This window comes from Pristiophorus japonicus, chromosome 1, assembly GCF_044704955.1.
Source record: "Pristiophorus japonicus isolate sPriJap1 chromosome 1, sPriJap1.hap1, whole genome shotgun sequence".
NCBI lineage: Eukaryota > Metazoa > Chordata > Chondrichthyes > Pristiophoridae > Pristiophorus > Pristiophorus japonicus.
The window spans coordinates 351,222,379-351,235,487 of record NC_091977.1 but is presented as its reverse complement, the minus strand read 5'-3'; the positions used below and the strand labels follow the sequence as shown (position 1 = coordinate 351,235,487).

Sequence of the window (13,109 nt, the reverse complement as noted above, 5' to 3'; positions counted from 1 at the left end):
GGACCAGATAGTTTCCATCCCAGGGTTATAAAGGATGTAGGTGAGCACATTACAGATGCCCCAACTATAATCTTCCAAAGTTCTCTCAATTCAGCAACCGTTCCTTTAGATTGGAAAATTGCGCATGTCACTCTGCTATTTAAGAATGAGAGAGGGAAACCAAGGAATTATAGGCCAGATGCCATTTTGGTGTGGGCGTTAGTGTAAGCGCTGGGAGTGTGCGCCGGAAATATGCAGCATATGCATATTGTGACGTCAATCAGTGTGCAACACTGATTTAACGCCATTTTTGCCCTCAATGCAGGAGCTAGCGCCCTCTCTTAACCTCCCACAGCTGGACATGCTGTAGGAAGGACCCGCCACCAGCGATACAAGCACTTGGTACTGACCTGCAAGGGACTGCTCAGACTAGTTGCTCCCAGACATGGGTGCAGTAGTTTGTATCTCCCTTGGCCTACAGCATGACAGGGAGAATGAGCAGAGATGACACAGAGCAGGACAAGCTGCTGGAAGAGTCAAGAGAGACGAGCTCTCAGCAGGAGGCCATATCCACCCAGAATCTTCAGGAGGCAATTCTCCTACCCCAACCTCAGTGAGGAACAGAGCATGCAACGTCTCCGTTTTACTAATGTTTTTTTTGTAAGGCCCGATGGGTCAACAGTTAACCAAGGGACTATACAGATAAAAACATTATGCACAAACACAACTTAAATTGGAGAGTGAGAAATTGATATGTACGTATTGGGACTATAACTCTACGATAAACATTGGTGATTCTGCTCAGGGCCATTGTAACCTGCTTTGTTAAAATCTCCTGGGAATCACATGATGCAGCTGTTCCATGTTGTTCAAATCACAATCAGCTCTGAACGTTACCATGGTGCAGCATCCAACTGGATCAAATGACCCTCCTCACAGCACCAGTGCATCATATATAGAGTGTGGGATTTCGGATAATTTTATTGAAGATTAACAGATGCTGTGAGGGGTGAGAGAGCAAGGGTTGAAGGTCATATTTCTGCTCCAGAAATTCTTCTTTGTGGTTCAGGACCATGAGTGGAAGCCGGAGAGTGAACGAAAGCTTTATACACTCAGAATTCTTCCACCTTGTGTAAACAACCCACTGCAGCAACATTATCCTTTGATTCACCCACTAAGCTTTGTGACAATCTATTAAAATAGTCCAGGGAGAGACAGAAGAGACTCGATTTTCAATCAAATGGGTCAGTGCTGAAGCTAAAATAACCTCGATCAGAAACCCCAGGTTTGAGTTACTAGATTTAGCAGTAAATTCAAAGATCCCAGCTCGAAAGAACTGCTCCTCAGAACATCAGCACTGCATGCTGTAACCATATTCCTGCTCCACACTCCCTGCTGGGAATGTGGGATTGGAGTGTGCTGCTGCCATCAATGTTAAAATTCTCTGAGACAAGCCAATCAAGAGAACACAAACGTCTCCTCAGAAATCGGATCAAGAGGGTTTTCCTCTTCTGTGCTCATTAACCTGCAAGTTTTAACGCGTTAAAGTGAAAGGGGTTGGGATGGGATGAATCACAATCATTTAATGCAGATGTGGGAAAGCCCCAGGCAGAATATATTGCTGGGAACATGAGGGGAACCTGGAGATTGAACTCATTCAGCACATTTTGCACTCTTCCATGTTACATAAGCAATCCATTGCAGCAATATTAGGAACGCAGGAACAGGAGGAGGCCATTCAGTCCCTCAATCCTGTTCTGCCATTCAATTAGATCATGACTGATTAGTACCTCAACTCCATGAACCCACATTTAATCCATATCCCTTGATAATCTTACCTAACAAAATCTGTCAATCTCACTTTTGAAAATTTCAATTGACCCAATGCCCACAGCCTTTTGGGGGGAAAGTTCCAGATTTCCTCTGCCCTTTGTGTGAATAATATCCTTTAATCCATTCACCAGCATAAACCAAGACCAATAACTAGGGTGTGGCCCCAGGTGAAGGGACCCCCCATGCTGGAAGCCTCTCTGGATCATTTGGGAGCATAGGAACAGGAGTCGGCCATTCAGCCCCTCGAGCCCTGTTCCGCCATTCAACAAGACCACGACTGATTTGTATCCTAACTCCATCCATCCGCCTTGGCTCTATACCCCTTAATACCTCTTGTCTAGCAAAAATTTAACAATGACAGAATTAAATTATTAATTGAGCTAGCATCTACTGCTTTTGTGAGAGAGTTCCACACTTCGACCACACTTTGCATGAAGAAGTGTTTCCTAATTTCTCTCTTGAATGGCCGGGCTCTGATTTGAAGGACATGTCCCCTTGTCCTAGACTTCCCACCAGCGGAAAAAGTTTATCTCTATCTACCCTATCAATCCCTTTCAAAAATCCTAAAAATCGCAAGCAAATCACCCCTTACTCTTCTATATTCCAAGGAATACAAGCCTAGGTTTTGTAATTTCCCCATATCATTTAACCCTTGGAGCCCTGATAACATTCTGCGCTGCACTCCTTCTAAGACCCCTTCTCTCTCTTCCGCCTCCCCTTCTCTCTCTCCCCGCCTCCTTCTCTCTCTCCCCGCCTCCTTTTCTCTCTCTCCCCCCTCCTTCTCTCTCTCTCTCCCCGCCTCCTTTTCTCTCTCTCTCTCCCCGCCTCCTTTTCTCTCTGCCCCCTCCTTCTCTCTCTCCCCCCTCCTTCTCTCTCTCCCCCATCCTTCTCTCTCTCCCCCCTCATTCTCTTTCTCTACCCCCCTTCTCTACCCCCCACTCCATCTCTCTCTACCCCCCACTCCATCTCTCTCTACCCCCCACTCCATCTCTCTCTACCCCCCACTCCATCTCTCTCTACCCCCCACTCCATCTCTCTCTACCCCCCACTCCATCTCTCTCTACCCCCCACTCCATCTCTCTGCCCAGAACTGTACACAGTACTCTAGATGTGTAGCTTTGTATAGCTGTAGCAAAACTTCCTTCCCTTTATATTCTAGCCCTCTAATTATAAAAGCTAATTAGTTTTGTACCTGACTACTACAGTGGGATAGTGGATGCATTGGTTGTAATTTACCAAAATTCCCTGGAGTCTGGGGAGGTCCCAGCAGATTGGAAAACTGCGAATGTAATGCCCCTATTCAAAAAAGGAGGCAGACAAAAAGCAGGAAACTATAGACCAGTTAGCCTAACATCCGTGTTTGGGAAAATGTTGGAATCCATTATTAAAGAAACAGTAGCAGGACACTTGGAAAAGCAAAATTCAGTCAGGCAGTCAGCGTGGATTTATAAAGGGGAAGTCATATTTGCCAAATTTGCTGGAATTCTTTCAGGATGTAACGTATAGAGTGGATAAAGGGGAACCAGTAGATGTGGTGTATTTGGACTTCCAGAAGGCATTTGACAAGGTGCCACATAAAAGGTTACTGCACAAAATAAAAGTTCACGGGGTTGGGAGTAATGTATTAGCATGGATACAGGATTGGCTAACTAACAGAAAACAGAGAGTCGGGATAAATGGGTCATTCTCGGGTTAGTAATCAGTAACTAGTGGGGTGCCGCAGGGATCAGTGCTGGGACCCCAACTATTTGCAATCTATATTAATGACTTGGATGAAGGGACCGAGTGTAACGTAGCCAAGTTTGCTGACGATACAAAGATAGGAGGAAAAGCAATGTTTGAGGAAGACACAAAAAACCCACAAAAGGACATAGACAGGGTTAACTGAGTGGGAAAAAATTGGCAGATGGCGTATAATGTTGGAAAGCATTTAGGCAGAAAAAAAATCATAGAGAAAGTTATTATTTAAATGGAGAAAAATTGCAATGTGCTGCAGTACAGCGGGTCCTGGGGTCCTGTTGCATGAAACACAAAAGGTTAGTATGCAGGTACAGCAAGTGATCAGGAAGGCCAATGGAATCTTGGCCTTTATTGGAAAGGCAATGGAATATAAAAGCAGTGAAGTCTTGCTGCAGTTAGACAGGGTTATGGTGAGGCCACACCTGGAATACTGTGTACAGTTTTGGTTTCCATATTTAAAAAAGGATAAACTTGCCTTGGAGGCAGTACAGAGAAGGTTCACTAGGTTGATTCCGGAGATGAGGGGGTTGACTTATGAGGAAAGGTTGAGTAGGTTGGGCCTCTACTCACTGGAATTCAGAAGAATGAGAGGTGATCTTATCGTAACATATAAGATTATGAGGGGGCTTGACAAGGTGGATGCAGAGAGAATGTTCCCACTGATAGGGAAGACTAGAACTAGGGGACACAATCTTAGAATAAGGAGCCGTCCATTTGACTGAGATGAGGAGGAATTTCTTCTCTCAGAGGTTTGTAAATCTGTGGAATTCACTGCCTCAGAGAGCTGTGGAAGCTGGGACATTGTCTTAAATAAGACAGAGATAGACAGTTTCTTAACCAATAAGGGAATAATGGGTTATGGGGAGCGGGCAGGGAAGTGGACCCGAGTCCATGATCGGATCAGCCATGATCGTATTAAATGGTGGAGCAGGCTCCAGGGGCCATATGGCCTACTCCTGCTCCTATTTCTTAAGTTCTTATGTTCTTATTTTAGTGATCTATGTACATGGGCCACTAAATATCTTCAGACCTCCACTGTTCCTACCTTTTCAAAGTTAAAAAAATACTCGGATCCAAAATGGATGACCTCACACTTACCTTTCTGCCACAGTTTTGCCCACGCACTTAATCTATCACTATCTCCTTGAATTTTATGCTCATGTCTGCACTACTTACTATGCCACCAATCTTTTATTGGTAAATTTGGATATATGGCTCTGTTTCGTTATCCAAGTAATTAATATATATAGTGAATAGTTAAGGCCCCAGCACAGATCCTTGTGGGCCACTACTAGTTACTTCCTTCCAATTAGAATAGATGCCTATTATTCCTAATTTCTGTCTTCTACCATTGAACCAGTCTCCTAACCAGGTCAATAATTTGCCTTCATTTCTATCAGTGTCTTATGAGAAATCTTTTCGAATGCCTTCTGGAAGTCCATCCAAACTACATCCATAGACATTCCCTGTAATAGGACAGTTGGTCAGTACGCTGAGTGAGATGAGGATATACCAGTCTGTCGATGGGTAGAAGTGGATCCACCCGAGCATGGACGGTGGAGATGGGGAGTCAGCAAGGGAAGCAGCCTACACCCCATCATAAAGGAACTTTTGTTTTCTAAAAAAAAACTCATTGGGGGATCGGCCCATTTGCACAAAGGGACATGGGGATGCTTAATGGGTTTTGGGAGACCTGATAAGGCCAGATACACCAGGAGGCCGAATGATGATAGTGGGTCCCACCTACGCGGAGCAGTATCTAGTGGAATGTGGTTTCATGCCCTGAAATACTTTAATAACATTTGTTATGGGAAGCCACCTGGGGGACAGAGTTGACCACCCTCTCAGACTCAGATTTATGGGGGCAGGCCACCTGCAAACCCCAGCAGGAGTCCCCCATTTTGAAGGCCATGTCGCATTAGCATCGGGACAGTGGGCTGCTGACTGAGATTGAGTGGTTTGTCCCAATGTCTGGAGAGGTTTCGAGGTAGAAGCCAGAGTGTCAGCAGCCTAGGTTGGTTTTGTGGAGCTTATGGGAGCAAACCTGTTCTTTTCAGGTCCACAACGATAAGTTTTCGCCGGCTGGGAGGCCTGGAAGTTCATGCCTGGAGACTCCAGGAATGATAGATTAATCTCCCGGACACTGCTGCGAGTGACCCTGGAGAAAAGTTGCAGGGGAATTCTCAAAAGGAATACTGAACGGTGAATCAGATTTATCTTGTTATCAGCTCCTCATTAGCTTTGTACTATCTTGAAGAATTGATAGTCCGACCAGGGTTTGAAATGTCAAGGTAAAGCTTCCCTGCCCTCTCTCAACCATCCTTATTGATGTACTGGTGCTGTGACATTGACCAGAATTTTCTCAAGGTGGGTTGCGGGCGGTGGGGGGGGCCTCCAAGGTGGACGGAAAACCCAGGAGGACGGATTTCCTGTAGGCCCTGCCGACTTTAACAGCAGGACATGATTTGAATGTGAGGCCTCAGATTCCCGCCCGCAGCCAGCCAGCTTGAGATGCAAGGGAGGGATTGTCGGGTCGGCATGGACGGGGATCGATGGAGGATGGGGGGGGGGGGCGGAATCGGCATGGCAGTATCCGTGATCGGGAGCAATATCAGTGATGGTGAGAGGGTTGGAGGATTGGCGGGGGGGGCGGGGATTGGGGAGCGATCAGCCAGGGGGTTCGGGGGTGGAGAAAGAGAGGATTGGGGCTGGTCAACGGAGGATTGTGGCCGGCCTCAGCATCATTGGTGGGGATGTGGGAGGCCTCATGGTGGGGATCGCAGGCCTCACAGGGGGGTTTCCGATCTCGGGGTTGGGTGAAGCAAGGACCCTGGATCCAGGAGGTAGGTATAAAGCCACTTAACTCCTGGATGCAGCAGTCCCCACCTTGGTTCAACTGCCGGGCTTCACGAATTGTGTGAAACCCGTCCACATGCAGTTAAATTCAAAATGGAGGTGAAAAAAGAGGCTTCCAACCTCATTATAATATTTAAATTGATGTTCTGCCCCCTGGGAGCGAGTTGGTCGGCTGCCCACCCCCTTAAAACCGGAAGTGGGCGGGTTGGAGGCGGGATCAGGTCGTGAATCCTATTTTTAACAATTTAACTGTCCTCACGTCCCAAACCCACACTTTTTATTTAAAAAGGAGAAAATTCCAGTCCTTCGATTTTACTGGAAAGTCAGGAGAAACCTCCCAGAATACGTTCAGAGTCAGCACTCTGTGGAGGGCACCAGATCGGGAGAAAGAGGTAGAATGGAACCCGTTATGCCCTCCCAGCAGGCCATTCTTCAGCCTAACTATCCGGCCTCATTAACATGGCAGGTGACCTAGATGCACCCCTGGCAGCACGACCATTACTACAGAGAGCAGGAGCTGCCTGCTGACCCCGCAGTCTGTGGCGGGATCAGCAATGGAGGTCTCACATGAGGTTTATCTTGGCACTTGTGCTGGGATGCGAATCCCCCACCCCCACCCTTGTGGTCTTCCTACGGTGAGTTGGTGGTGCAGCACCATACCATGAAGGCTCTCCCTTAACCTTCACGTTTCCCGTGATCCAACCAAATTATTATTCTCTACGAACAAGGTTTGAATGACCACCAGTTTTGTCAATGTTAAACGAAGCCTGGCATCCAGTGTCGTGTAATTCAGGGAAACGAGTTGTATGATGCATTTTCCTCACTTACAAATTGTGGGCAAATTTTGCCCCCACCCATCTGAAGTGCTGGGATATTTGTTCCTTCACCCCTCCACTGGTTGTCCACTGTGAAATTGCAATTCCACCTCCTGCCCAAGGAATTTTGGGGCCCTGATTTTGTGTCCAACATTCAACATGCATAACATTCTACAATTTACACTCTTCCAATATATCTGTCTAAGGAGACAGAATCAGCGCAAATGGATAAGTATCGTTAGCGCTACATTCATTTTCAAAGCTGGATAAGAAGCTGCCCTTGTATCTATTTCATATAAATTCAGATCAAACTTTGTGTTTTTGAGAGGCACATTTGTGGTTAAGAGCAATGTCCGGGGGCACAGACAACGCAACCAGGAGCAAAGTACGAAGAAGTCACATATGAAGTTCAATAAGGTTTAATACAGTAATTTAACTCACAGTTGTCACGTTACATTGTTTATAACACAAATCAATTCCCCTCCCCCTGCTTTACTAAAAGGTGAAATTGTGAGTCATTAATATCATTCTTTTTTTTAAATATAGGTCAATGCGACCAAATTTAAATTGCTAGCTTCATTTACTTAAGGGTTGAATTTTCTCTGTGTACTATTTTAACAAAGTTTTAAGTTAATGACCAACTGGTGACTAACGTACTCTGTGAAGGTAGGGGAGAGGGAGCAAGATAAGTGGAGTCAAAGTGGCTCCAAGATGAATCGGTTGATGATGCAAGTCCACCCTGTTTGACAGACTCATGCGGGATATCATGGTAGTGCTGTGGATTGACCAGCCTGCCAAGTTGCCCCTTATCTTAAGGCCGGTTACCACCGCATATCGGCGGCCACGTTACGGAGTGGCGTGGCCGCCGACTTTTGGTGGAATGGCTGCTGCTAACCCAATTGCCCTCGAGTTTTCCCAGCAGTGTCCCGATCCCCCCCTTACCGCTCCACTGCTGCCGATCAGTCTTAAGCATATCATTACCGTGCACACCGTCGATCTAACCTCCCAACGGCGACATTCCCCATGGAAAATCTTCAGCCCGCCTGGCGATGCCAAAACAAGCTTTTTCTCAGTGGTCCAGTGAAGCTGTGGCCTTCTGCAGCGGCTTCCCTTAAAGGGGAGGGGGCACTACCGCCATGTTTTTGTTTTTGTCGGCCGACTGCCATGTCATGTCGGCCCGATAATTATGCCCCCGGGTTCAGCCGGGCCGCCAACCGGCAGCCTGGCACCCCATCTTGGGTGCCAGGCCGCTGGCTCAGCCGAAACCCTCCCTGGTGGCCCAGTGGGCTGAAGTTTAAAAATCGCCAAGGCTGTCCCCTTTAAGTGAACCGGAGAGCCGTGATGACGTCATCGCGGCTGTCACTCCGCTCCGCACCCAACTTCCGCCCCTCAGTTGCTGTCACCGACGCATCTTTGTCCCTCAGGTGTAGTCACCACCCCCATTAAGACCAACTACTGGATCAAAATAAAAAAAATAAAGAGCTGAATGTCGCTCAAGAGGCGACCTGAACCGCAACTGTGGTTAAAAACCATCAAAACGGGGTGGGAGCGCCCCGTTTTGGGCGAGGGGCAATTTCTACCCCCAGAGGGGTAGACTTATTACTGTGGACTGGGATGCCAGCGTTCCAATGGATGGAGTATAACTGGCTGGACAAGCAGTCGGAAATATACCAACCGTTTGTGCGAGTAGGCGTGACACTCTTGTCTGGGATCCCTAAACGGTGCTTCGACTCTGGATTTACTCATGTGAATTGAGGGAGACCGTGTGATCTTCATATTGGGCAAACAGAAACTTTAATTGAGTGGATTTTGTAACAGATTGGGTTGGAGACTCTGAATTGTGGTCATAAACTATTGCGCATGTCAAGACTCCCAGTACCCCCAAAAATGTTATCTTCCAGTTTGAAGAAGAATGCCATGTAGATTTTCCTTAGTTTAGCCTGTGAATGTTCACTTCTGGAGGTGCAGTGAAGAGGAAACAACGCTGTCCTAGGTTTTCCGTGGGTTCCTAAAATGAGTGGGGCTGGGCCTACATCAGGTGCAGGCTCAGTGTTGGCAAGAAGACGAGGCAGGAGGGGACATTCCCAGTCCTATAGCCTCAGTTACCTCCTTCTGCTCATGGAGCATCCAAACAGAGTGTCACCCTAAAAATATGACGGTGGAGCTTGCGTCGGTACTCTCCATAGACCAGATCTGTGGGTGTCTTGGGTGCACCCCGGAGATCCTTCTGGATGCGCTTAGGGCACGAAATTTGGGTGCAGTCCTCCCACAATAGGGGCGAGGCACCCAGCGGGAGGTGGGGAAGGGGCTGAGAGAAAATTCAGCCCTAATCTGTTGCTTGAGAAGATAAAAGCAATTGAGTTCCCCTTCCCAGAAACCAAAACTTTATTGACTTTTGAAGACATTCTTACTAAGGGGATTAGATCCATTATGGACTTCGTTGTTGGATATACGTTTATATTTATTGTAGATTTGGGGATTTGACCTTTTTTTAAAAACTTTAATTATTAACTGTATGGCAATACTCACCATTTCTAAAATGGGTATTGCAGTGTGAGACTATGCCAAATTCAGTAGTTAGTGACTACTGTTAATTTCTCGGATAAGCAATTTTTAGTACATAGTTAGATTAATTCCAGCTAAAGTTTACACTGAAAACTCAAATGGATGTAAAAAGCCAAAATACATAATTAGCTTAAGGAATAAATACTCACGGGCAGCCCGGAAAGTAGTTTAGTCACGTTTAGACGTCCTTCGATATCATTCTTCAGTAACTAGAATATTGGATCACAATGGAAGGGATGAATTAGAAATAGAGTTATCCAAAAGTAGAAAACCATCCTCAACGGCTCGCCCAGGATGTTGCACTACTCACCTCGTGTAGCGACATGGTAGGTCCTGGAGGGCCTGGAGGTCCTTGTTTACCAACACCATCTTGACCACATTCACCCTGTGCCATTAAATAAAGAAGTCCTGCTTTGTGAAATAATGCATTATATAACCATTGAACAGCAATTAATTTTCAAAGGCCTTAGCACCTCATGAAAATGTGTGGATTGTTTTTAGTGGTTATGTGGAATAAACTAGATGATATTTCCTTGTTACACTTGGTTAAAACCCAACAGATACTTCCCTCACCTACATTGCAATTTATATCTCTTTGCTCATTTGGTTATCTCCTCACAGCCCAGTATTCCTCGGTTGAAAGGAGCAGCTCTACCAGCTGCCAGTAAAGGCAGCACAGAGACACTCACCCTCCAATAATCCTGATGCCCGTGTATGCTTCTTCCTGATGCCAGGACAAAGTAGGAATAGGTAGAGTTTGGTCTGTGCCTGTTTTCAGGCGCAGACTCAAGAGTCAAGATCAACACGCGCCCCAACCAAGAGTCCCGAAGATAGATGGAAATTGGTCCTCGGGCCTCAACAGCATACACAGTTCAAGGTGCTGGCATTGGTCATTCCTCCACAGGCAGCTCTTCTGAGTGAAGACTTCAATTTTGGGCCTTCTGCTCGGGTAAATCCCAGGAGAGGGGGTGGGTGGGGGGTGGGCAGGGTGTGGTTTGGGGTCGGGTTTGGACCTGGCTTACAGGGTGAGGGTGGAGGGGTGATCATGACTCAGGACTCCTGCGGACTCAAGGCCCAAGTGGAAGCTTTAGATAATGAATGGGGGAGGCATATCATGTGCCTGTCGCTCAACTTGAAAGGCCTTGGCTTATATTAGTTGGGGAACAATGGCTATCAGGATTAAGCTACAGAGTCGGTTAGTGAACAGGACACATGGGATATTGAAGTGAACATGAGAAATAGGAACAGGAGTAGGCCATTTGGCCCCTTGAGCCTGCTCCACCATTAATTAAGATCATGGCTGATCTGATCATGGACTCAGCTCCACTTCCCTGCCTGTTCCCCATAACCCTTTATTCCCTTATCGCTCAAAAATCTGTCTATCTTCACCTTAAATATATTCAATGACCCAGCCTCCACAGCTCTCTGAGGCAGAGAATTCCACAAATTTACAACCTTCTGAGTGAAGAAATTCCTCTTCATCTCAGTTTTAAATGGGCGGCTCCTTATTCTGAGACTATGTCCCCTAGTTTTAGTTTCCCCTATCAGTGGAAATATCGTCTCTGCATCCACTTCATCGAGCCCCCTCATTATCTTGTATGTTTCGAGAAGATCACCTCTCATTCTTCTGAACTCCAACGTGTATAGGCCCAACCTACTCAACCTATCTTCATAAGTCAACCTCCTCATCTCCGGAATCAACCTGGTGAACCTTCTCTGAACAGCCTCCAATGCAAGTATATCCTTCCTTAAATACGGAGACCAAAACTGCATGCAGTACTCTAGGTGTAGCCTCACCAATACCCTGTACAGTTGTAGCAGGGCTTCTCTGTTTTTATACTCTATCCCCCTTGCAATAAAGGCCAACATTCCATTTGCCTTCATGATTACTTGCTGTATCTGCATACTAACTTTTTGTGTTTCATGCACACAGACCCCCATGTCCCTCTGCCCTCTGTGCTACAGCACTTTACAATTTATCTCCATTTAAATTATAATTTGTTTTTCTATTTTTTCTGCCAAAGTGGATAACCTCACATTTTCCCACATTATACTCCATCTGCCAAATTTTTGCACACTCACTTAGCCTGTCTATATCTCTTTGCAGATTTTTTGTGTCCTGCTCACAATTTGCTTTCCCACCCATCTTTGTATCATCAGCAAATTTGGCTACATTACACTCGGTCCCTTCATCCAAGCCATTAATATAGATTGTAAATAGTTGAGGACCCAACACCAATCCCTGCAGCACCCTACTAGGCGGGAAATTGTGTTCGGGAAATTGATGGGATTGAAGGCCGATAAATCCCCGGGGCCTGATAGTCTGTATCCCAGAGTACTTAAGGAAGTGGCCCTAGAAATAGTGGATGCATTGGTGATCATTTTCCAACAGTCTATCGACTCTGGATCAGTTCCTATGGACTGGAGGGTAGCTAATGTAACACAACTTTTTAAGAAAGGAGGGAGAGAGAAAATGGGTAATTATAGACTGGTTAGCCTGACATCAGTAGTGGGAAAAATGTTGGAATCAATTATTAAAGATGAAATAGCAGCGCATTTGGAAAGCAGTGACAGAATCGGTTGAAGTCAGCATGGACTTATAAAAGGGAAATCCTGCCTGATAAATCTTCTGGAATTTTTTGAGGAGGTAACTAGAAGAGTGGACAAGGGAGAACCAGTGGATGTGGTGTATTTGGATTTTCAAAATGCTTTTGACAAGGTCCCACACAAGAGATTGGTGTGCAAAATTAAAGCACATGGTATTGGGGGTAATGTACTGACGTGGATAGAGAACTGGTTGGCAGACAGAAAGCAGAGAGTCAGGATAAATGGGTTCTTTTCAGAATGGCAGGCAGTGACTAGTGGGGTGCCGCAGGGCTCAGTGCTGGGACCCCAGCTATTTATAATATACATTAATAATTTAGATGAAGGAATTGAGTGTAATATCTCTAAGTTTGCAGATGACACTAAGCTGGGTGTGAGCTGTGAGGAGGACGCTAAGAGGCTGCAGGGTGACTTGGACAGATTAGGTGAGTGGCAAATGCATGGCAGATGCAGTATAATGTGGATAAATGTGAGGTTATCCACTTTGGGGGCAAAAACACGAAGGCAGAATATTATCTGAATGGCGGCAGATTAGGAAAAGTGGAGGTGCAACGAGACCTGGGTGTCATGGTACATCAGTCATTGAAAGTTGGCATACAGGTACAGCAGGCGGTGAAGAAGGCAAATGGTATGTTGGCCTTCATAGCTAGGGGATTTGAGTATAGGAGCAGGGAGGTCTTACTGCAGTTGTACAGGGCCTTGGTGAGACCTCACCTG

At 46.2% G+C, this 13,109-nt stretch overlaps 1 protein-coding gene across 4 annotated transcripts in view; it reads right to left on the bottom strand.

Annotated features, from left to right (window-relative positions):
* Positions 1-13,109, bottom strand: part of LOC139273519 (collagen alpha-1(XV) chain-like) — a 539,503-nt gene that overhangs the window by 121,062 nt on the left and 405,332 nt on the right. For all 4 annotated transcript variants that reach the window (XM_070890449.1, XM_070890476.1, XM_070890459.1 and 1 more), the window contains exons 22-23: positions 10,099-10,173; positions 9,938-9,997 (exon numbers count right to left, since the gene is read on the bottom strand). In XM_070890449.1, coding sequence (XP_070746550.1) covers positions 9,938-9,997; positions 10,099-10,173 — 135 coding nt within the window. The remainder of the gene's footprint in view (positions 1-9,937; positions 9,998-10,098; positions 10,174-13,109) is intronic.